At 45.9% G+C, this 26,015-nt stretch overlaps 1 protein-coding gene across 1 annotated transcript in view; it reads right to left on the reverse strand.

The window, feature by feature from the left end:
• LOC137641351 (phosphatidylinositol-glycan biosynthesis class X protein-like) overlaps positions 1-26,015 on the reverse strand; it is a 114,384-nt gene that overhangs the window by 55,806 nt on the left and 32,563 nt on the right. The window contains exon 2 of the mRNA XM_068373824.1: positions 21,709-21,852. Within this exon, the coding sequence (XP_068229925.1) occupies positions 21,709-21,842 (134 nt within the window). The 5' untranslated portion in view covers positions 21,843-21,852. The remainder of the gene's footprint in view (positions 1-21,708; positions 21,853-26,015) is intronic.

Genomic DNA, 26,015 nt, shown 5'->3' on the forward strand with positions numbered 1-26,015 from the left:
TTAATAGCAGTATGACATAGGTAAAGCTGAAATGGCTGTTAAGCTTTTAATGAGGTAAATACAGCTGGCTACTAGATGCTGGGGAAACCCCATTCACCCTTCACTTTGACCTTTGACCTAGGACTGGGGGGTGGTAGAGGTGGGTAGTGTAACTTGAAAGTCTCAGGTTTATATGATGGGAAAAAACCAAATTTTAAAGTAATTTGTATTTTTCCTAATTACTGCATACAAATCTGAGACCTTTAACAGGAGTATGATTGGCAAAGCTGAAATGATTGTTAGACTTTTTATAATGTAAAAATAGTTGGTTGCCAGGTGGTGGGGAACCCTGCTAACCTGACAGGTAGAGCAACCACACATTAACCTTTGGCCTTGATGCTTAAAATGGTATTTTCATTATAAAATAAATTTTTGAACATACTTACCCGGTAGTTATATATATAGCTTACATCCCTAACGTCACGGCAGAAAATTCAAAACTCGCGCCAATCGCCGATTGGATAGCCAGGTGTACCACCCCTGCGCCCTAGTGAGGTACCTGGGAACCATTCCAGGAACCCTCATATATTCCATGCCTCCAGTCTCTTAGAGGGGAGGAGGGTGGGACTTAAATTATATATAACTACTGGGTAAGTATGTTCAAAAATTTATTTTATAATGAAAATACCATTTTTAAACATAAGACTTACCCTGTAGTTATATACTGTATATAGCTGATTAACACCTTTGGTGGAGGGTTAGAGACAGCTAGTATATCTGGAATTCTGCTTAAGAGTTAATTAAAACAAACTTAAGGGTTCGTACCTGATAAGGAAGCCGACTTCAATGATTCTCTGCCTCATTATGTCTGCTAGCCTTATGAGATCCAGCGGTCCTCCCAGGGGACTGAAGATCTTGTAGGGACTGTCAAACCGGTATATATACCTCATTATGACAGAACCTCCTCCAATAACCAGTTCTGGGCGCTCTTCAAGGAACAAAATTGACCACCTAACTAAAATCAATGATTGTGGAAGACTGACACAATCTCCACAAACAACCATAAAAACAAAATAAAAGTACCAAGAGAAGAAAAGGTTACAGTGATACCTCGGTACTCGACCATAATCCGTTCGAGATCCGTGTTCGACCTCCGATTTGTTCGAGTACCGAATTTTTTTTCCCCATAAGAAATAATGGTATATATTCTATTCCGTTCCCAAGCACTCGAACAGGCCCAAAATATTAATAAAACATGTACCTAAACAACAATAATTATCTAAATGTGTATGAAATTGGTCAGAAAATCCTATAAAACAATTTTAAACCATTTACTGTACTAAAATAAAACAATTTTAAACCATTTTCTGTACTGTAGTGAACATACCTTTGAGCAGCGGTTCGATGGCATACAGGGATGGATGTGGAGAGGATGGAAGGGGGAGGTTACTGCTTGGAAGGAGAGTCCCCTTCCATGATGTGGCGGGGTAGTTCTCCTTCAGGAGTTGTTTCTCTCTCCAATGAAAGGGTGGGCAGATCTATTTCAGGGGTTTCTTCTCTTCTTTGTCTCTTCTTTGGAGGAGAAACAGGCTTTGATGTAGCAGCTTTCTTTTCTTTTGTGAAAAACTGGTCTATTGTTAATTGTTTCTTCCTCCTCTGCAGTATTCTTCGAAAATGATACATGACACTATCATTAAACATATGCACTGCCCGGTTTGCTACTGCAATTTCTGGGTGGTATTTTTCAGCAAAAGCCTGCACATCTGCCCACTTGGAACAAATTTCATTGATGAGAGAACTTGGAACATCCTCCCTTACCTCATCCTCTTCTGAAGATTCCTGCTCCACAATCAGATCCTGCTGCTGTTGTTGTTGCAGGTGCAACAATTCCTCCACAGTCAACTCGGTAGAATGGCTTTCTACAAGCTCATCAATATCATCCTTGTCGACCTCAAGCCCCAAACTCCTGCCCATGACAACAATTTCCTCAACGACATCAGTGTCATCAGAAATTACAGGGGTAGCAGTGCTTGGACCCGCCTCTGGTTGGAAACCTTCAAACTCCCTCTCTGTGACACATGATGGCCACAGCTTACGCCAGGCAGAGTTCAATGTCCTATAGGTCACACCTCGCCAAGCTTGGTCAATCATGTTAACAGAGTTGAGGATGCTGAAGTGTTCCTTCCAGAATTCCTTTAGGGTCAACTTCGTGTCACTGGTCACTTCAAAACACTTTCTGAAAAGGGCCTTGGTATAGATTTTTTTGAAGTTTGAAATGACCTGTTGGTCCATGGGCTGGAGTATGGGAGTAGTATTGGGGGGCAAGAATTTGATTTTGATAAAGCTGTATTCTTCTTTCAAGTCATCCTCGAGACCTGGAGGATGTGCAGGAGCATTGTCCATAACCAGAAGACATTTCATTGGCAAGCTCTTTTCAATGAGGTAAGCCTTAACCTGGGGGGCAAACACTTCGTTTATCCACTCAGTAAAGAATTGTCTTGTGACCCAAGATTTAGTGTTCGAGCGCCACATAACTGGTAGTGCACTTTTACAAATATTATTTCGTTTGAACACCCGGGGGTTGTCCGAGTGGTACACTAACAAGGGTTTGATCTTGCAATCGCCACTTGCATTTGCACACAGCAACAATGTTAGCCTATCTTTCATTGGCTTGTGACCTGGCATCTTCGTCTCGTCCTTGGTAATGTACGTATTGGCTGGCATTTTCTTCCAAAATAACCCAGTCTCATCACAATTAAAGACTTGTTGTGCGATCAAATTTTGTTCATTTATGTACCGATCGAATTCCCCCACGTATTTATCGGCTGCAATTTGATCCGAACTAGCTGCCTCCCCATGCCTAGTAACACGATGAATACCTGTTCTATTACGAAACTTTTCAAACCAACCCCTGCTCGCTTTAAATGTAAATGAATCACTTTCACTGGTACTCGGACTTTTCTTCACTAATTCTTCATAGATATGCAACGCTTTTTCACAAATGAACGCTTCACTAACACTTTCCCCGGCCAACTGTTTTTCTTTAATAAATATTAAAAGCAACTTTTCCATCTCCTCAATCACTTGTGGCCTTTGCTTAGTTACCGCCGTAACTCCCGTTGCAACATTCGCCTTCTTAATCATTTCTTTATGCTTTAAAAACGTAGAAATGGTCGACTTCGCCATTCCGTATTCTACCGCTAAATCGGACACTCGTACACCATTCTCATATTTCGCTATAATTTCCTTCTTCAACTCGATCGTTGTTCGCACTGTTTTCCTCTTCTCCTTCCCCTTAACACTCATTACTTTCTTGGGACTCATTATGAAAGCTAAAAAAGCAATTAAAAGCACTGAAAATCACTAAATCACAACGAATGCTGATCGCGCGTTGTCTGAGTGACGCTCTCGAGAGAACTGATGCTTCCCGAACAAGCGAGAGTGGCCGAGATGGCGCGATCATCACAAAGCCCATGCGGTCGTCACGTGTTCGGCTGGTCGAGTACCGAATTTTTGGTCGAGCACCGCAGCAAAAATTTCTCGAAAATTTTGGTCGAACTCCGAATTGTTCGAGTATAGAGTCGTTCGACTACCGAGGTATCACTGTATTGGGATTATGGGAACGTAGTGGTGAATCCTTCGCTCACTACTGCACTCGCTGCTATGAATGGACCCAGAGTGTAGCAGTCCTCGTAACGAGTCTGAACACTTCAAATAATGTGAAGCAAACACAGATTTGCTCCTCCAAAAGGTTGTGTCCATTATGCTTTGCAACGATCTATCCTGTCTGAATGCTGCTGACGTTGCTACTGCTCTGACTTCGTGAGTCTTGACCTTTAGAAGTCCAAGATCTGCTTCATTACAATGTACATGCGCTTCTTTAATCAAGAGCCTGATAAAAAATGACCAGGCATTTTTTGACATCTGCAACGTGGGCTTTTTGACTGAGCACCATAGAGCCTAAGAATTGCCTCGTAAGTCTTTTGTTCTGTCCAGGTAGCATCTCAGAGCTCTTACTGGGCATGGGACTCTTTCCAACTCCTCGCCAACTAAATCCGAAAGATTCGGAATCTCAAACGCTTTGGGCCAAGGTTGAGAAGGGCGTTCATTTTTGGCAAGAAAGCCTAATTGTAAGGCACAGACAGCCTTACCATCACGAAAACCAACGTTCTTGCTAAACGCATGTATTTCACTCACTCTTTTGGCTGTTGCGAGACTAACCAAAAATAGAGTTTTCATAGTAAGGTCCTTCATAGAAGCAGAACCTAATGTCTCAAACCTGTCACTCATAAAAAACTTCAATACAATATCCAGATTCCAGGCTGGTGAATCTTGGTTTCGTTGCTTTGTAGTATCAAACGACTTAAGAAGCTCTTGCAGATCCTTATTGTTAGAAAGGTCCAGGTTTCTGTGCCTGAATACAGTCACTAACATGCTCCTATATCCTTTAATAGTATAGGAGGAGAAGTTGCACTTCCTTCGAAGGTGGAGCAGGAAGTCCGCAATCTGGGCTACAGAGGTACTGGATGAGGAAAGAGAGTCGACTCTACACCACTCTCTAAAAACCTCCCACTTGGATTGATAAACTTTGATAGTTGAAGTTCTTCTTGCTCTTGCAATGGCTTGAGCTGCCTCCTTCGAAAAGCCTCTAGATCTAGTGAGTCTTTCGATAGTCTGAAGGCAGTCAGCTGAAGAACGTGGAGATTTTGATGGAACCTTTCCAAGTGGGGTTGTTTGAGTAGATCTACTCTTAATGGAAGGCTTCTTGGGGTGTCTACCATCCATTCCAGTACCTTTGTGAACCATTCTCTTGACGGGCAAAAGGGGGCCACTAGGGTCACCCTGGTCCCTTTGGATGCTACAAACTTCTGTACCACTTTGTACAGGATCTTGTATGGTGGAAAAGCGTACAGATCTAAGTTGGTCCAATCCAACAGAAACGCGTCTATGTGGACTGCTTCTAGATCCGGTACTGGAAAGCAATACGCCTCTAACCTCTTTGTCTTTGATGTTGCGAAGAGGTCTATGCATGGTCGACCCCAAAGTCGCCACAGGCTCTTTCAAACTTGAAGATGGAGCGTCCACACTGTCAGTAGGATCTGACCTCTTCTGCTGAGGCTGTCTGCCATTACGTTTTTCTCTCCTTGGATGAACCTTGTCATTAGGATAACGTTCCTCTCCCTTGCCCACAAAAGGAGATTCTTTGCCGTCTCGTACAGAGATATCGAGTGAGTTCCCCCTTGCTTGGCAATGTAAACCAATGCCGTCGTGTTGTCGGCATTGACTTGAACCAATTTGTTGGTGACTGATCCTTCGAAACTTTTGAGGGCTAATAGAACTGCCAACAATTCTTAGTGATTTAAATGAAAGTTCTTCTGGGTCTCTGACCACAGCCCCGAAACTTCCAACTTGTTCAGGGTTGCTCCCCACCCTGAGTCCGAGGCGTCGGAACATAACACACGGTCTGGGTTCTTTTGAGTTAGGTCGAGACCTTCTTGGAACTTGTTCGGTTCGTCCCACCACCGAAGGCAGTCTTTGATGGAGTTCGTAATTGGAATACTCATAGTCTCTAGGTCTTTCTCCTTGTTCCAATGGTTGTTGAGATGGAACTGGAGAGGACGAAGGTTCAGTCTTCCTAGGGGAACAAATTGTTCTAAGGAGCAGAGGGTTCCTACTAGACTCATCCACTTCCTTGCTGAACACAGGTTTTTGCCTAGAAAACATTGGAGTTTCAACCTGGCTTGTTCCATCCTTAAAGGAGATGGAAAAGCCCGAAAAATCTGACTCCGAATCGTCATTCCCAAATAAAGAATCTCTAGTGATGGAATCAAGAGAGACTTTTCCTTGTTGACAAGGAGACCCAGTTCTTTTGTAAGGTTCAAGGTTGTCTGAAGATCCTTCAGGCAGTGATCGTATGTGTGAGCTCTGAGAAGCCAGTCGTCGAGATACAGGGAGGCTCTCATGCCCCTTGAGTGGAGGATTTTTGCTACATTTACCATGATCTTCGTAAAGACCTGTGGGGCTGTGCTGAGGCCGAAAAATCTGACTCCGAATCGTCATTCCCAAATAAAGAATCTCTAGTGATGGAATCAAGAGAGACTTTTCCTTGTTGACAAGGAGACCCAGTTCTATTGTAAGGTTCAAGGTTGTCTGAAGATCCTTCAAGCAGTGATCGTATGTGTGAGCTCTGAGAAGCCAGTCGTCGAGATACAGGGAGGCTCTCATGCCCCTTGAGTGGAGGATTTTTGCTACATTTAGCATGATCTTCGTAAAGACCTGTGGGGCTGTGCTGAGGCCGAAACATAGGGCTCGAAATTGGAAAACTTCTCCCTTGAATACAAATCTTAGGTAAGGCCTGAAGCTCGGATGTATTGGGATGTGAAAGTAGGCGTCCTGGAGGTCTAACGAGACCATCCAGTCTCCTTTCCTTACTGCAGCAAGAACTGATTTCGAAGTCTCCATTGAGAACTTCGTCTTCTGGATGAACTTGTTCAGCGCACTCACGTCCAGGACTGGACGCCATCCCCCCGAGTTCTTGGGTACTAGGAACAGGCGGTTGTAAAAGCCTGGTGAACTTATATCCTGTACTCTTTCTATGGCCCCCTTCTCCAACATGAGAGACACTTGGGTAATCAGTGCTTGTCTCTTTGCCTCCTCTCTGTATCTGGGAGAGAGATCCACTGGAGCTAAGACCAAAGGAGGATTCCCTAGAAAGGGGATCTTGTAACCCTCCTTCAAGATCTGTATAGACCATTGATCTGCTCCACTCTTCTCCCATGCTTGCCAGAAATTGAGTAGTCTGGCTCCTACTGCCTGAAGGCGAAAGCAGTCAGACTCTGCTTCGCCCTGATCTGAAGCCACTCCTCTTATTCCTTCTTGCGTCAGGTCTGGAGCTACCCCTGCTGGAAGACCTCCCTCGAAAGGGCTGAGAAAACTTGGGAAAAGCAGTTTTTTCCTTAGTTTTGCGACTGGCAAATGAAGGTGGTAGGGCTTTTCTGGCTGTCTTAGAGACCAGGTCTTGAGTAGCCTTTTGAGCTAAGGCCGACGATATTTCCTTAATTAGTTCTTGTGGGAACAACAAGGGAGAAGGAGGCGCATAAAACAGCTCGGATTTCTGGAAGGGAGTAACCCCAAGAGAAAGAAACGAGCATAACTGATCCCTTTTCTTTAGAATGCCTGCAGAAAAGAGAGCTGCCAATTCATTGGATCCATCCCGCAAAGCCTTATCCATACAGGACATTAAATGGAGTAAGGCAGAGGTATCCCCTTCTTTAAAAGTAGCAACTTTTTTACCCAATGCTCCTAGAGTCCAGTCCAAGAAGTTAAAAACTTTGAAGGCTCTAAATATGCCCTTAAGCAGGTGATCCATCTCCGATGTAGACCAGAAGATCTTGGTCTTCCTCATGGCCGACCGACGAGGAGCGTCTACGAGGCTTGAGAAATCTCCCTGGGCAGAGGCAGGTATCCCCAAGCCGAGAACTTCTCCTGTCTCATACCAGATACTAGACCTAGAGGCTAGTCTAGCTGGAGGAAATGCGAAAGCCGCTTTCCCTAAGGCTTTCTTGGACTGCATCCAGTCACCCATCAGTTTTAAAGCCCTCTTAGACGATCGTGATAAAACCATCTTGGTAAAGCGAGCCTTCTTTGAAGCCTTCCCAAGAGTAAACTCGGACGGTGGCGAACAGGGAGCAACTGGTACAAAGAAGTCTGAGAATTCCTCAGTAAAAACTTTCATAAGTTTTTTCAAGTCGGCAGAATGACGAAAAGAAATAGAGGCCTCGTCTTCTGAAACTTCCTCAAACTCCACAGGAGAAAGCTGACCTTCGATGTCCTTCTCTGGTAAAGTTACATCGGGAGCAACAGTGTTGAGAGCAGTATCCTTCTCGAGAAGATCCTGAGTTCCAACAGCAACAAAAACTGGATCCTTACGAATAATATCAAGCGGGCGTGTTACTTGTAGCTCAGCCAAACGCTCGCGATCAACGCGATCGGAATTAGTGATTTCCTGAAATTAAACTGCATTAGAGTCAGCGTTATCTTGGAGAAGGTAAGCCTCATCGTCATAATCAAGACTAACTTCTGAAGCGTCTGAAATATGGTAAGAGGTAGGGTGTTCAGGATCGTATTTTGAAAGGTGCTTGCCGTCGCTTCCTGACAAGCGTTCAGCGCTGCGAACCACTTGCCGCTCAACAACCAGTTCGGCTGTTTGTCGCTCGGTATCTTGAAGAGCGGTAGGCATCCTGAGAACTAGGATGTTCGACAGCCTCTTTCGCAGGACGTTCGGCAGCCTGTTTCGTAGGACAATCGGCAGCCTGTTTCGCAGGACGTTCGGCAGCCTGTTTCGAAGGACGTTCGACAGCCTGTTTGACAGGACGTTCGACTTCTCTCTTTGAAGGACGTTCGAGCACCTGATCTGACTGAAGAAACTCCTTGCGCTTGTTAGGACTTTCTGCGCCTTGTAGTAAAGCGCGTTCGACATTAGGACTGTCAACTGCGGACTTAGGTGATCGTTCAGGATCACGTCCTAAAGGACGTTCAATGTAGCTAGCAGGAAGCTTGGAGCCTCGAATACGAGGACGTTCGAGATCATGAACCACCGCGCGCTTAAGACTACGTTCGGGAACACGTCCTACAAGACGTTTCAAAACGTGCTGAGCAGACTGCTCGCTGTCTCGATCCTGACAATAACTGTCACGTGTGTCAGCTTGAGGCTTGTCGCTACGTTGGTAGTTCTGCATCTCTTGTAGCATGATAAAATTAGGATCTGAACGTTGCGATATTGGTGATGACACCACAACGTTCTCCTCATCGCTCAGGCGTACAGAGCGCCTGGATGGTGAAAACCAGTCTGAAAGCTGTGTGGGAGCCTGTATTGAGGTTAAGCCTGGTCCTGACAACTGCTTAGTAGGATCCTTGGTAGCGTCCGACGTCCTAGTAGGGCGTTTCGTCGGAGAACTTTCAAACGACTCTGGTGTACAGTATCCCAATGGCTACAGCCAGGCCGCGAACTAGCAGGACGTTGGTTGGCCTTATCAAAGGTCCTCTTAAGAGGTCTGGAAGCAAGCTTCCAACCTCTTTTAGGCAAAGCGTCATCCAAAGACGACGAGAAACACTTAACCTCACCTTTCCATTGGTGAGGGTGAACGTTCTGGGAAACGCCAACAGGTACGTTCGAGGGGACATCTGTTCGTGTTTTAAAGCCTCTCGTCTCCTTTCGCCGTTCAAAATTCCTTCTCCCAGGGGTTGGGGAGCTTGGAAGAGGTCTAGGACTAGGAGGACGACAGACGCAAGCAGGCGCACCCTCTACAGCACTTAACTTCACTGCACTTTTCGCACTTTCACCCTTCAACTGCTTAACGTCGGACATAAGCTGAGTTCTGTCCGCCGCAAGCGATTCCACTTTAGCGCCCAGCACTTGAATCGCAATCAACATGTCTTTGAGTGTCGGCTCATTAGCAGTTGCAGTAGCGGGATCAGGATCTACCACTACAGGGGAAGGAATAGGGTTAGTGACATGGGAAGAGGAAAAGTCTTTAGAAGAACGAGAAGAACTTAGTCTCAATCTATCCCTTTTGAGCTTACGTCTATACCGGTCAAACTCAATCCATTCATGCTCTGATAAAAGAACACACTCATCACAACGATCCCCCAAATCATATTCTTTACCTCTGCAAGTAACACAGAGAGAATGGGGATCAAGAGAAGCTTTAGCAATTCGGTTCTTACACCCACTCACACACAACCTAAAAGTTATAGGGGGGGTGGCCATTTTGAAAAATTTAAAGAGAAATCAAACATGCAAGGGTCAAAATTTTCTAAATCCAATCGTATTAAAGAATATCCAAAAGCGAAATAAAAAACAAGCGGGAGTCAACAACCAAAGTTTAGTACTTCACCAAAATAAGATCAGAATATCCACGTGTCGCCGCTAGCGACGGCAGGGAATATATGAGGGTTCCTGGAATGGTTCATAGGTACCTCGCTAGGGCGCAGGGGTGGTACATCTGGCTATCCAATCGGCGATTGGTGCGAGTTTTGAATTTACTGCCGTGACGTTAGGGACGTAAGCTATATATATAACTACCGGGTAAGTCTTATGTTTAAAATTTGTAATTTGAATTTCTCTTAACTATACAAACCTGAGTCTTTTACATACGAGAATGATAACAGCCAAGCTGGAATATTGCAGTTGAAAATTATAACAAGGTATCAACAACTGGCCGGTAGTTACTGGTTCAGTAGCCCCCTGCTTGCTTACTGATAAACCACTAAGATTGCAGCTGGGACTTCTAGGGGTTTGGTGATGGTGGGAAAGTATGAGTAAAGAATTCAGGTTTGTATAGTTGGGAAAAATCCAAATTACTTCCAAATTTGTCCTTTGTTCTTACATAAATATAAACCCTTATCCTTTGCATAATACTCATCTTTAGGCGGGAGGACGTCCCCGTTCCAACAGGCTGGAAACTTCTCCCAGGATACTCAAAACTCATGCATTGGAATGCTGCAAGAGTTAAGGATCCTGACACCACGTTTACCTAGCTTCGTCACACTCTCCCTCATAAGGAGTGTGGGGAAAAGACTCTTCTATACTGTGCTGAATAGCCACACAGTGAGTAGGGTTTACCTGCATCGAGATCCTGTCCAGCAGGCAAGGATTTTGATGCTGTACACCAGAAGAGGGGAAGATTGAAAGGAAAAGAAAAGGCCAGTCATTATTCACTTTCATCCCAGACTGATATGTAACCTTTGACCTTGATCTATTGCTAATGATCCTGTGAGGAGCCAAAGTAGCTATACCACCTGCTGTGCTGCTATAACAGGCCCTAGCAAGAAAGTATCTTGAGACCTGTGTGTCACATTCCACAGATAATGAGCGGTGAACGTTGTTTGACGTTTCCACACACCTGCCCGTAATACTTGCATCACAGAGATTCTTTTTTAAAGCTAAAGATGCACCAACACTTCTGACTTTATGGGCTTTGACCTGCATCCTCCTCTGGAAGGAAGGGAGGAATGTGAAAGGGTTTGGTCAATGTTGTCCCTTGACTATTAAGAAATTTTGTTCTTAGTCACTTTCTTCTTAAGTCTCCCCATGCTGACAAAGAGATATTGCAGCTGCCGTCTAATTGCAAGAATACATTTGATATATGGCCTCAGCACCATCACATGACACGATAATAACTGATGAACTCATCAGTTACTTCTCTAATACTAGAGATCTGAAAAGATAAAAATGGAATTTTCATAATAAATTTAATGATAATTATACTTACCTGGATAATTTAGCAACCTCTGAACTTAAAAAAAATGCCCAAATTTCAACAACATTGGCAACCATGCTACCTCTTAATCTGTCACCCCTGTCGGCAACACTGCTGATTGAACCAGCTCTCCAAGGACCTTGACAATCAGTTGTGACCTAAAAGATGTGGGAGGGCTGGTGGGACTAGCTAAAGTATCCAGGCAAGCATTATCAATATTAAGAAAATTTCATATTAATAAACATTACCAAAGGATAATTTATCTAGCTTGATTATCCACACTGAAGTGGAGGAGGGATTTGGACAAATTTTCTCTTTTATATGGGCAGAATAAGAGTAACAAGAAAATATGCAAAACCAACCAACTCAAGTTGAGTGCTGCGCTCTCAACCCATCCGGTTGAACGTTTCTAAGCTACTTGGGGAGATGGACTCCCAGGTGGGAACAACCTCTTATGCTTGCGATGGCATCTGCCAAGTCCCCTGAAGGTTGGAGGGCTCAGAATGGTGAAGATGAGGGAAGTCTGTCCTTACAATGAAACTCACCCCGAGGGGTGAGCAAGCTGGGGGAATGCTCGCCTGAGAACTACCCCTGGGAAGACAGGCTTGCGCTCCACACTTACCGCAAGGGGTGAGTGTGCTGGGGAAACATTTGCCTGAGCGTTACTCTTCCGATCATCCAATGGGAGAAGATCTACTGGGGAGGGCGAAAGTCTGGGGGCAAGCGACCGAGAAGGACGACTCCCTCCAGTCAGGTCTAGAGAGAAAAGTGCCAAAGGCAACCTCATCAGGTATAGAAGCACCACCCCGCAGGAACAAAAGCCCTGTCCTTCTGAGCCCCATGAACCAACAATTCCAGTAGCTTATCCTTCGAAGGTCAACTCAAAATTCGGAAGGAAGGTCACAAGACATGCAAAAGCATCTTGGGATGAAGGTTTCACCACCTCACTAGGGAAGATGAAGAGCTTCCTGGTCTAAGGGTTAAACAGCCACTGCTCTTGCTGAACGAGAAAACGCAGAGGGGAGGGGACTAGGAAAGGGAGGAAGAAATAATGCTTTCTTTTACTTTGAGGGAGATTCAGAAGGCAATGAATCCGTTTTAGACTTCTTCCTCCTATCATACTGCTCTCGAAGGATGGCCACTCCCGACACACACCATAGAGAAGCCTTCGTGCAGGAGTGCCCTCTGCACAAAGGGTAAAGCCGATAAGGATCTGTCTCCATTACCAACATAAACATAATGCATAAGCAGACCACCATGCCAGAAAAAATCCGAATACCAGCAAATTTAAAGGTTCACACACCGCTCACACCTGCAAAAGAAAAAGATAATAAAAGTTTTCAAGTAAAGTCATTGCATTGCAGGAGAATGGCTGATCTCAACCTCGGATGAAATCAAAGTGGGGATGTAGTGAGTGAGTGTGGGGGGGGGGGGAGCAGAGCTTACTTGCTATCCAATGGTAACACCACCAGTCGACACCTCGTTAAAAGTTTTTTTAGCCATGTTCCATCTCGTGCTGTTATCTCCTATGTAAAAAACGATGATTTGTATTCAAACGCTACTTAAACTTCTCAAACAAGCCTTTGCTGGCTCGGAAAAGCATATGCGAGTCAACAGTTATACCCTTGCTTTGCTGATCCTCAATTCACAAATACAGGGCATTTTCCTTTCAGATCATGCCGCCCTCACCTTTAATATAATCTTCGTACTGCGTATAGTTCTTACTGCCACGAATCTTCTTTGCGTTCTTCTCGGTGTATCTCACGATACTCTTGATGAGCCCAAAAAGGTATTCTACACTTGCATATGACATCAATTCCTTACACTTATTGAGAGCTTATATCTTCTCTTTAAGAGGCATGACCTTTCTCAACGGCTTAGCGGTACCTTGAGAAGACTACTTGTTGCATGACAAACACTTGTAGGAGATGCTTTCACAAAGACAGAAGCTGGGAAAGTGAAACCAAATCAGTGAGAGAAGTGGTGTTGTGCAGGGAGGGAAACGGCATAAAGGCAGGGTGAAAAGAAGCATGAGTGATTTGAAAATGTTGGACTGCTCACAGTAGTATTAACCACAAGCAAGCTAAAATGACAAATTTGGAAGCAATTTGTATTTTTCCTAACGATACAAACCTGTAGCTATTTATGGGGGTAGTACTTTCGGCAAAGCCGAAAGGACGAGCCATTAAAATTTAGCAAGGGTTAACTAATCATCCCGCTACTTAGAGAGGTAGCTGACTACCCCTCTCACTCAAACACCTATGACTGTGCTTCACTTTGCTTCGAGGTAGGACTTCGAAGGGGGACAGGGTTGGCGGGTAAGTTTGTATAAACAGCTACAGGTTTGTATTGTTAGGAAAAATACAAATAACTTCCAAATTTGTCATTTGTTCTGTAACTGCAATGCAAACCTATTCTATTTATAGGGGGTTGACTCACCCAGTAGGGGGGGTGGATGTCCCTGGCAATCTGGCTTTTTGGCTTTACCCAGGGTTTCCTTATATGTAGGATAGTACAAAAATAAGAAAAGCATGACACCTCACTAAACCTTGCTAAGCATGGTCTGTGGCCTACACAAGCTGTGTGTTGAGATACTAGCAATGTGACTGTCAAGATATCAGTTATTCCAAGTCTATAGGAAATAACCGAGTTGACCAACACATTCCCAATACCACCTCGCTAGGGCATGAGGACATAACAGTAGTGATACAATATGACAAATTTGGAAATAATTTGTGTTTTTCCTAACGATACATACCCTTAGCTATTTATAGGGAGTATAACTACCCATCATGCTAGTTAGCAGGGGTTAGGGGGGAGGTAGTTAGCTATACCCCTCACTCACACACCTGTAACTTTATTTCACTTTGCTTGGAGGTAGGGCTTCAAGAGGGACAGGGTTGGCGGGTAAGTTTGGATAAATACCTAAAGTTATGTATCGTTAGGAAAAATACAAATTATTTCCAAATTTGTCATTTGCTCCGTAACTGGAATACAAACCTACGGTATTTATAGGGGTGCTTCACCCATTATGAGGGTGGATGTCCCTGCCAATCTAGCTTTTGGGCTTTACCCGGGGCTTTCTTATTATGTATGTTAGTACAGAAATAAGGAAACCCTAATACCTCGCTAAACCTTACTAAGCATGGTCTGCTGCCTATACAAGCTGTGTGTTGAGTTACTACCAATGTGACTGTTAAGGTATAAGTTATTCGGAGTCTGTTAACTGAAACATTCCCAATAGTGTACCACCACGCTAGGGTATGGGGACGTAACAGTATTGATACAATACTAGGTTACACACGGGAGCAATGGTTTACCTGCAGTGGTTAAGGTCAGCTTGTCCAGAGAACCCAGGATGCTGATTTCCCAAGGAGAGGGGTAGGGTGAAGAAAAGAAAAGAGGCAGTCATTCCCTTTCCTTCATGCAGACTGAAACCAGGTAACCAGTGCCCTCAACCTTCTGCTACTTTTCCATTAAGGAGCTTGAGGTACTAAACCAGCTGTTGTGCAGCCACCACAGGACAGATAGAGAACGTATTGAATCTCCTGTGGGTCACGTCTTGCAGGTAATGGGTGGCGAAAGTCGTTTGACGCTTCCACATGTTCGCTTGCAGAACCTGCACCACAGAGTAGTTTCTTTTTGAAGGCCAGAGACGTACCTATGCCCGACATTGTGTGCTCTGGGTCAATGTGTTGGAGGAGGATTAGGGTTCAGTGCATGGTCAATGACCCAGCAGATCCAAGCTGAGATGGTGTTCTTCATGATTCTCCTCTTATTTCTCCCGTGCTGATGAAGAGCAAAGGCACACGAGGACGAGCTGCTGCTGTTCTCTTGAAGAAGAGCCTCAAAGTCCTCAGTGGGCATATTAACAGATAATCTGGATCGATGGTCACTGAGCGGAGACTCGTTATCTGGATGGAATCGAGCCTAGGATCCGGTACCCCCGGATTCAGAGTCTTGTCAATAAACTCAGGAACGAAGCTGAAGCTTACCTCTCCCCATCCCCTTGGAATGGTCGATGTCATACGAGAGACCACGATGTTCACTGACTCGTTTAGCCAAAGCCAAGGCGAGTAGGAACACCGTCTTCCATGTAAGGTGGCGATCTGTTGCCTGGCATAATGGTTTGTAGGGACACCTCTTTAGAGACCGAAGAACACGATCCACGTTCCAATGAGGAGGCTGAGCGATAGCCTTTTACTGCCAAAACTGAAACGTGCATTTCCTCCTTCAAATATACAAGGAACTCTGCTATTGCTGGAATAGAGACATCGAGTGGAGAGAGACCCTTTCCCCGACACCAATTACAGAAGACGTTCCACTTCGCCTGGTAGACTGATGCTGATGACCTTCGCAGATATCCAGACATCCTCTTCGCAACTTATTGCAAAAAAAAAAAAAGTCTTCAGGCGTAGACATAGCGAAGCTACTCTTTTGTGGAAAATGTTGGTATGTGGCTATCTGAGTAGATCATGTCATGGAGAAGGTCTGGAAACCATTCTGCATGATGCCATAGCAAAGCTATGAGGGCCATTGAGAGGTTGACCAATGTTCTGGCTTTGTTGAGTACTCTTTCCATTAGACACAATGGAAGACTGGGGAGCAGTATAATGAGATCCTAAAGTTTAGGGACGTTGCGAACAGATCCACAGTCGGAGAACCCCACAAAGTCAGGACTTTGTTGGCTACTAGATGATCCAAAGACCATTCTGTACCCACTATCTGAGTTACTCTGCTCAGGTTGTCGGCAAGCACATTCATTTTGCTGGGAGCTGATAATGAGACCGAGTGGACTTCTGCCCATTTCAGTATCTCTACTGCTAGATGGTAAAGGGGGCTGCAAAAAAGTACCTCCTAGCTTGTTGATGGAAGCCACTACCGTGGTGTTGTCGCTCATCACCATCACAGAATGACCCGCCAAGAACTGACGAAACTTTTGAAGGGCCAGGTAGATGGCCTTCATCTCTAAGAGATTTATGTAAAGGTACTTTTCGAACTCTGACCAAAGGCCTGAGATCATGTGATGTAGCACATGGGCCCCCACCCTTCTTTTGATATGTCGGAAAACAGCATCAAGTCCATGGGGAAGGACAAGAAGATCGACAACCTTCAGCAGATTCTTGTCTGCCACCCACCACTTGAGATCGGTCCGTTCCTCTGGTCCCATGGTGATCAGAATGTTCGGGGAATCAAAGGCCTGATTCCAGTTGTCCTTTAGCCACCATTGGAGGGATCGTATCCTGAGGTGGCCGTTGGAAACAAGGCGGGTCATTGATAATAAGTGATCGAGGAAACATAGCCCCCTCTGAGCTGGGAGCTCTTCTCATCTGATACAAGGTCTCACAACCTTCTCAGTCTCACTACCCTGTCGTCTGATGGGAAGGCTTTGTGGAGGTTGGTGTCTATTACCATTTCTAGGTATACCAGTCTTTGAGTGGGAAGCAGGGATAACTTCTTGTGATTTACCATGATCCCCAGATCTTGGCAAAGCCTTAGAAGTTAGTCTCGGTGCTGAAGAATGGTTGCTACCGAGTCTGCTAAAATTAGCCACGTAATGTAGGAGACGGAATCCAATTCTGTGGGCCCAGGATGACACTAGGGCCAAGACTCATGAAAACCTAGGCTGCTGTGGAGAGACCAAAGCACAGCACCTTGAACTGGTATTTCTTATCGTCTAGACTGACTCTAAGATACTTTCTTGAAGACGGATGGCTTGGGAACTAGAAGTATACGTTCTTTAGGTCGTGTGCACATGAAGTCTTGTGGTCTTACCGCTTATCTGATCGTGTCTGCCATCTCCAAGCCGAACGAAGTCTGTTCGACAAACTTGTTCAGAGCTGAGAGGTCAATGACTGGGCTCCAGCCTCCAGATGCCTTTTTTACAAGTAAGAGTCGACCGAAGAAGCCTGGGGAGTCGTCGAGGACCTCCTGGGGAGCGCCCTTCTCCAACATGGTCTGAACTTTGCCACTTTGCTGATCCCAGCGTAAAGGAGTTTATCATCGCTGGAGTCTTGATCAGTGGAGGGAGAGATGAAATGAAAAAGATGTGATACACTGAATGAATCACGGAGACCGTCCAGGGTTTGGCCCTGAGATGCATCCACCTGATCCAGCAGCATTGTAGGCATCCACCCACTGGTGGATGAGCAGGGGGATCGCTTATCCTTCATTTCCAGCCATAGCCGCCACCTCTAGGCTGTCGCCCTCTATGGGTGGACTTGGTGCCTTTCCTTTCCTTGGTAAGAAAGGACTTCTTAGACACCTTTTCTTTCGCTACCGTTTTCTGGTCGAAGATTTAGGCTGGTTGGACTGCGGGGGAGCTGGTGGTCTGTAGGGCCGGGATTTCATGGCCCTCTGGAGGAGGCAGCATCAATGACCTTCGATGTCAGGATGCCAGAAAACTTCAAATCATTCATTCATTCATTCTGGAGGGGGTAGTCTTGGTGAGACTTTCTCCATCTCTCTGCAGCCTGCTCGATGTCCTTAGGCTCAAACAAGGTGGAACCCTACAGAGAGGAACTTCGAAGCCTTGCAATCTCGGCGTTAGGGACTTGGTGATGGAATCTCTCGGCTACCGAGTCCCTTTGCTTCAGGATGGTGTTGGCCCACAAGTTCATTACTTGGTGGGCCAAGAACTCGATGGTCTGGGTATATGAGAGAATATAGGTTTTCATCGCCTTCCTGGCACTTTCTTTGGAAAAATCCTCGGTCTGTACCAGGATTCCTACATATCCCAACCAAAGATCCAGCCATGAAATAGCCTGCATGGCTTACTTCGAGACCTTCTCTTGATTGAGGATCTCTATCACCGAGAACGTAACCTGCCGGCTGGACAGTCTCTCCTGAGAGATCCCCTTAGTAAGCTGTCCCAGAGACTGGTGGAGTGAAAGAGTTGGTTGAGGCTGGATGCGAGGAAGTGGGAGGAGCTTGGCAGAGGAGCCCGAACGAAGGGAGGAGGAGAATTCGGAGAGCTGTAGGGCGATTTTAGCCCGGTAACTCTTCAACCCCTGGGATCAGGGAAAAGCTGCACTGGACTTTGTGGGCTTCTGAGACAAAGACCCAGTTTAGGACTGTGTCTTTGCCCTACTGGGGGGTATCTCTGGGTCGGAAAACCCGTTGAGAGCCCTCATCAGAGTCAGTACCTGCCAGAAGGATGTTCTGACTCTTTCTGTTCCCCCTCTGAAGTGGGACTGGAAGCGAAGTCTCCTTCGTCAACCAAGGAGAGTGCGTCTCGGGGTGGGTAGCGGTCTTCTCTAGGGTGGCTGACAATTCCTGTGAGTCTGGAAGTCCTCAAAGAGGACTTTAGCAACTTCTTGGAGTCTTTCAACTCCTTGCGAGGAAGAAGGTACGTTTCTAATATGGAAGTCCTGGATGGTCTGGCCTTCCTGGTTTCTTCCGGAGGTGGAGTGCTCTCATCACAAAGGGAGTCTTCCAAAGGTGGAAGAGAGGAGACTGGAACATGTTCCTCGTAAGGTTCCCTTGGCTGAGGTGGCGGTGACCCAAGAGCATGCGTGGAAGGAGAACCAGGGAGGCTTGGCCTTGTTGTTGATGGCCTCACAGGAGTCAGTTTCTCCCTAGAGGATGAGATTGTATCTGGGACTCCTCTTTTCCTCTTGAGGGGAGAGACAGCCGAGGTTCTTAGCCGAGCATCCGATGGGGCCGAAGGATGTTGAAGGCTCGTGGAGGCTTCCACGGAACAAGCTGAGAGGGCAGGCCCGAAAGCTTGCACAACTGCCCTGATGATGGCGCCAAATCAGGGTTGTTTGCTGATGATGTTGCTGTCAGAAAGATCCCCCAAAGGGAAGGGAACCAAAGGTTCTCTTTGAGGAGTCTTCTCTGGAACCGTTGGATACCGTAAGTCTACCTTGGGTGCAGGTACCTTGGAATCTTGAATTCCCCAGAAGTGCCCTTTCCCTCTTTCCCGGCAGTCGCGCTGTAATGAATTTGCAGGGAGGGGAATGTGGTGACAGAGACCTGTGGGGTAAGACTCTGCCCTTCCTAGGAGAGAGGACTGATGGTTTGGAGGGCATCACCTACCTTTCTGTTCCTGCTCCTTATTCTTGTGGACACCTATCTGTTCCTCCATCTGAAGGCGAGACTTCTTCGAAGTCGGCGGAAGATGATGGATGTCGACTTCTGTCTGCGCTTGCCGAGGTTGTAGTGCATTCTTATGTCTTGATGAGCCCCTACACATCGGCGAACGTTGTCGAACCGGTGACGGTTGATAACGAGAGCTCTGGGGTGCGAGCGAATGTTTGCACGTTGGCAAGCACTGACAAGCTGCCGAGCGTTGGCAAGTCGGTACAGGTTGACGCATCGGAGATCGTTGATGCGTATGCGGTGATTGACGAGATTGATGACGATGGGAATACAGCGTAGATGAATGCCGCGCAGGCAATTGGCGAGACAGAGAGCGATAAGCGGTAGGGAGTCGGGAACCAGGAGATAGAGCAGGAGACGGAGGAGCAGGAGGTCGGTGGATCGAAGGTTGGCGCGCAGCAGGATGACAGGCTGGAGAGAGTATGAGCGCTTCAGAAGGACAAACATCCTCTGAGGAGGATCGCACACAATCGTCAGGCGAAGAGTCCTGAACTGAGATTCATGGACTAGGGGTAGCGTCATCAGGAGAAGGTCCGGAGGCCGGCGAAGGTCGGAAACCAGATGACGTCGGACGAGAAGTCTCATCCTCCTCCAAGAGCTGCGGTGACGAGGCTGACGAGCAAAGAGGCACCTCTCAGGCAAAGAGGAGGACGAGCACGTCGGGAACTAGGCCCACAGGGAGCCAGAGGGATCAGCGAGCTGACCGTCAGCAGCAGTCCCCCGAAAAGGAGTCTCTATGAGTGAACTCCCTCAAGAGGGAGAAACACTCACAGGAGACACTAGCCTCGGACTTTGCTTCCCCCTTGAAAGATGTTCGGCAGGGGGGTAGTGCAATCATCGGCATCGGCGGAAGAGGCAGGAACGTTGGCAGGCAGGGCAGCAGACGACACTTCCAATACCACGACGTCGACGAGGGCCAGAGGATCCAACTCTAACATCGACGAACGCTGCGGGCTAGCACCAGAGCGAAGAAGCTGCAGCAGGGCCTCCTTGGAGGGAAGACCTGGTAACCCCAAGGACGGCCAAACTTATAATATAGGAGAAAGAGTCATGGAACGGCCCCGGGGGAGAGGCGGGGCTGCTTCGCTGGGGGAAGCAGCACCATCTGTCGAGAACCAAGGTTGTCCAGGGGTTAAGCGGCCTGCGCTATACTCGACGGTCCCCCGGAGGAGGCCGAACGAGCAGGAGCTACGGAGGAAGAAGTCTTGGGTTTCTTGTACTTCGAAGAAACCTTCGAAGGAGAAGAGTCCCGCTTACACTTCTTATTTTGACGTCGCCCAAACCTCTCCCACTTGGAGGCAGACCACTCCCGGCATTCAACACACTTATTAGACATATCACACCATTGTCCTCTGCAAGTAGGGGAAAGGGTGCGAAGATCAGTGTCCTCCACAGACATGAAGGTAACACAGGAGCCGCCCTCGGGACCAGGGCAAGTACTCATAGATGCCAGAAGTCAGCGTAGACGCACACATTGTAAAGACAAAGCAAAAAAGCATAAATGGCAGTCCAAAAATTTGCGAGGATGAAGTGCGGCAATGACCGTTCGCCATCCCAGCCAAAAGCAAAATGGGCTCCATCACAGGTGTGAGTGGGAGTGGTAGCGAGCTAACTCCCCTACCCCCCCTCTAACTAGCGGGATGGGTAGTTAACCCTCGCTAAATTTTAATGGCTCGTCCTTTCAGCTTCGCCAAAAGTAATATCCCTAATAAATAGCGTAGGTTTGTATTCCAGTTAGGGAACAAGTAATGATTAATGGCAGTCCAAAATAAGAGCGAGGAGGAAAAGCGGCAACAACAGTTCTCCAACCGAGCTAAGAGCAAAGTGAAACACAGTCACAGATCTGAGAGTGAGAGAGGTAGCTAGCTACCCCACTACCCACTCCTGCTAACTAGCGGGATGGGTAGTCAACCCTCGCTAAATTTCAAAGGCTCGTCCACCTTCGCCGAAAGTAACGCCCCTATAAATAGCATAGGTTTGTATTCCAGTTCCGGAACAAACTTGTATTTAAGGACGATGGTTTGTTTTTGCGTAGGAATAAATAATTCCCAATACATTATAAAACACTTTAACTCTCAAGTCAGGCAGTATTCAAGATCCAAAAACATACTACAGTAAATGTAATGTACTGCATAAATTAACGTAATTCTGTTAATCAAAATGTCTTAATAATAACTTTTTTCTCTGGTATATTTAGCAGTATTTATACCTTTGAAATGGTGCTTTAAGGAGCATTTCACGGCGCGACACAGGTTGAGCCCAGAAAATATAACATATGGTACTTAAGAGGCTACAGTATAGTGATAAAATCTTGTCAATAAATTCCAACACATCAATGATAAAAACATACTAGGGTTCTAGTTACCTGTGAAAACCTTCATTCAAAAGCCTTCGTTCCACCTGAGCATTTGTTTTCAGAACTAGGGGACATGTTGAGGTGAAACAGTGAGGTATATACAATGCTACTACAGCCAATAGACATAAACCTACATGACGCATTGTAACCCACCTGAAATGTCAAATGTCATCCTTAGAATGAAAAATTGTAAGGTAACAGTAAAGGAAAATTTAATACTTTTAACAATCACAATGTTTGATATACCATACTGTATTTTAATCAAATTAAAGTTTTTCTTTTTAGTATGACAAAATATCAATTTTTTTTGGAATAATTTGCATTTTTCTTAACTACAAAAACCCACGTCCTTTAATAGGAGCATGACTTCAGTGAAGCTGTAACATCCATTTAAACTTTTAATGAGGTAATTTAGTTGCTGATGGGTGGAGGATAGGCTTCACCCTCTTGCCAGGTGAAGTAATTTTCACTTTGACCTTAACATCATAAAATTTTGAAATATTTTTGGGCTCGAGCCATGTCGTCCTGATGGAAGTTCCTCAATGGCAGCTTTCTAATTGGGATATTTCTGCGAGTGATATACCAGAGAATTTTACCTGTAGAGGTATCACAGAATTCTAACCTCTGGAGTGAATATCCCTAGAGATATCATGTATACACCAAGGATGTGTTTAAAATAATCCGCGGCTATTCTTCTCAAAATACTGTAGTTAACCTTGTCTTGAAGGATATGAGATAGGACTGGATATGTGGGAGAGAGAGCTGTTACAACTCCCGATACCAGTGTGCTACAACTCACACATTTCCTGTAAAACCATTCCTTTTTGCAGACGCAATCGTGACGGTTGCTTGGAACTTTTCTGCGTGTTTTTGTAGCTACTGTATTTGATTGATTTTGCGATCATGAATGCTTCGGCTTCTTCCCCATCAACCAAGTTGAGTACCCTTTTCTTGTGTGTTGGAGAATTTCGCGTCTCCATCCCATTTTTATTCGATGTGCATGCCTTTTATTGCCTGTGGCTGGCACGCGGTCGGCACCGGTGCATCATATATCAAAATCGCTCAGAAATGTTTAGTTATTTAGTCATATTATTGTAAGAAGGTGTTTTATACTATTCTTTTACAATTGTGGTATGATTATGGAATACCCCCCCCCCTTTTTACTAGTGTTTGCATGTGCGTATTTTACCAGTCTTGACTCAGGCTAACTCTACCCTGGCTGGTGGCCATGACAGGTGAATATGTAATTGTGCACCATCCTCTTCTTTCACCTAACCTTTCTGGTTTCATGAGGCTGCCCATCCTCCCATGCTATTGATGAGTCATAGCGGGGAGCTGCAGTCCTGAAGGTCCTTCTGGAAGTTGGATAGTATTTTACAGTTGTCCTAGGGCAACTGTCTTCACTTTCCACTTAGCCTGCATGTTTGGTCAGGCGGCACAGATCTTGGGAACTTGTTCTCTGTGTCTACTTCTTGTCTATCCATTGGAACTCACTACCCCTGTTCTAATGCTGACAGGTACACTTTCCTTTGTGCTGCCTTACCCATTCTTAGGCTTCCCTTCTTAGTTTTTGGTAGGCTAACAGATGGTTGTGAGGACTTGTCCTCTGTGCCTTCTTACTGCAGACCCCTCAGAACATTTTCATTCTAAAGTTACAGTCTAAGCCTTCCTGTCCTGCCACCTCACCAATTTCTAAGGTTCCCATCACCAACCCTTGTGCCAGCTTGTGTGGCGACCTGCTGTGGAACCTTGTTACCCTCCCAGTCCAGTTCCCTGGCAGCTGAAGTACCCTTCGTTGCTATTCATGGACGGGATAGCTTGTAGGCTACCTAGTCTGGCCCTAGGTGGATGAGATTATTTCCTTCCCTGGATTAACTCTCTCTGTCCACCTTAGAGACCACTCTTGGGTGGTCTCGCTACCCCTTCCCCTTCCTGGTTAGGCCATACCCTTACTGTCCTAGGAACTATAGTTCCTTTTGTTTAATCTTCTTACCCCAGCATTTGAGTTTTTCCCTCACCCGCAAGGTGGGCTAGGCTTGCCTGCACATTATTTCCTATGGCCTAACCCTATCTAGGCAGAGAGCTGGTACCCCTTGGGGTTCTCCTCTGCCACCTTAGTAGTTGCCTGATCTGTGGCTGCAGCTTCTCATCCGGGTCTATGTACCTCTTGCTGCAGAGTCCTGACTCCTTTGCCTGGTTAGTCTATCTTGGCGGAAGTGTTGCCTTCTGTCCCTGCTTCCGGTCTCGTCAGCTTGAGTTCTACTAACTTTGGATGCGAGTTGGCTATGATGGCATCCCCTCTGCTGCCTTAGGCTGGTCATCTACACCTCCTTCTCCTCTTCCATATGAGGAACATTATCCTCTGAAGTTGGTCGAATGGATCCCATCTGGTTGTCAGGATATCCTTTGAATTTTCAATTCTTGGCATCCTGGCCGTCTTGTACGGCTCTCATTATCTTGCGAGCTAAACCAACCCTAATTTTCATGAGTTAATGATAATGACTAGGTCTTGGCAGGTTTCCTTATTTGCTGTCTTTCATTCCTGTGCCTTTCCCCCGATTGTGGACTCTTCCTTATGGGATCATCCCCTTCTCCTTGTCGACTGGACAATGCCTCTGCCACGTTGTGTCGACATGCCTGGTGTGTTGAAAGGTCAGTTTATGCTCACACAGTTGCTAGGAAAAGCTTCCGCCTTAGACCCGGCTGTTGCCGCTTCAGGGCAGTTGTTGCCGGCTTAGGTAGAATTGATAAGTGTATTTGCCACCATAGGTTGTCTAATAGACCGACTTTGGAGATACTGGTGTTCCTCTGATGTGACTCTTTCCTCCATATTTCTACCACACTATCATTGATAGTTATTCATGAATCTCTAATGATCTAATGATTTCTGATCAGTATGGCATGAGCCTCCATTGTTTTGCAGCCTTAGCCATAATGTGCTGGTATGAATGTTTATTCTAAAAATATTTTTTAGCATATTTCTTCTGTATATCATTTTTATATATACTTAGTCTAAGATTGAAAATTTTTAATGATTTGTACTTTTTGAAATTTTTCCTTCTTTACAGGTTGCTGATGAAATGGAGTGATCGATGGTAACTTATACCAGGTGGGTCAAGTTGCACTGTGGCCAAAAGATTTGCTGTCATGTTTCAAAAGGGTTTCCTGCAATTTGGGAACTTACCAACTGCCAGGTTTGCAAGGACCTAATAGACTCTGGCTCCCACGCCACCAACATCCCCCAGGATGTGAAAGCGCGGATTCAGAAGACTATTCGTCACTGGGTTAGAGGCTTCTAGAGGAGCTCTCAACAAGGTGCCCCTTATCTTCCTTCCATGGACCTTAATGACCTCCTCTTTCCCAAGGCCAAGGTGACCGCTGTTTTTGGTCATCATGTACCGACGGTTCAACTTTCACCGGTACCATTGGATCATGCGGATGATGACGTTAGGGACGCTCTATAAGTGATAAGCCTAGACGCCGACAACATTTCGACAACTTCTGTGACGTCAGAGAGTTAGAAGATCCTGCTGTCCACGGAACACTGTGATGAGTCTCTGGATGTATATCAGGTGAGTACCGTTCCCAGTACTTCTTCAGCTCATTCTGCCATACCCGTATCTCAGGCCCCAGCATCTACTTTGACCCCTGTTCCTACACCAGATGAACCTTTGTTTCCAGGTCAAATGGAGTTTATGGCATCCATGAAGGCTTTTATGAAAAATTTACATGCCAAACATGCACATGCTCAAGCATCCCTAGAAGCTAAGATAAGAACTTTGCAAAGAGCACCTACATCTAAGGCTCCACAAGCTTCGAGCCTGCCTGAATGCTCAGTTAAGAACCCTTGGCGTTATGCCGAGCATATGGCTTTATTTAAGTGGATACCTCCACATTGGAGAAGGTTTGGGTTCTAAGCCGGTCTCTGATTTAGAATCCTTACCCTCGATTGACAGTTATCCTTACTGTTATGAAAGGCTTAACTCAGAGGCGTCCATTAGGGATGATACGGTCCCTAAGGAAAGGATCATCCTGGACCACAGTAAAGCTCTGTCTCTTCTGGTTAAGGAGCTAAAAACGGCCAAATTTACTAATACCCACCTTTATGCTTTCGGCAGGAAGATGACCACCTTTGTTGCTCCCAAGGATACCGTTTTTCCTTTCACCTCTAAAGGTTTAGAGGCTGTGAAGAAAGCAGTAGTGGAGGGTAGACCATTCCTAGTGCTAGAGGAGTGCAAACCTGTCTCCCTAGCCCTTCCTTATGACTCGGACAGTTGGGAATATGTCCAACACACTTTAACTGTAGGAAAACTAGA

This window comes from Palaemon carinicauda, chromosome 1, assembly GCF_036898095.1.
Source record: "Palaemon carinicauda isolate YSFRI2023 chromosome 1, ASM3689809v2, whole genome shotgun sequence".
Lineage (NCBI taxonomy): Eukaryota > Metazoa > Arthropoda > Malacostraca > Decapoda > Palaemonidae > Palaemon > Palaemon carinicauda.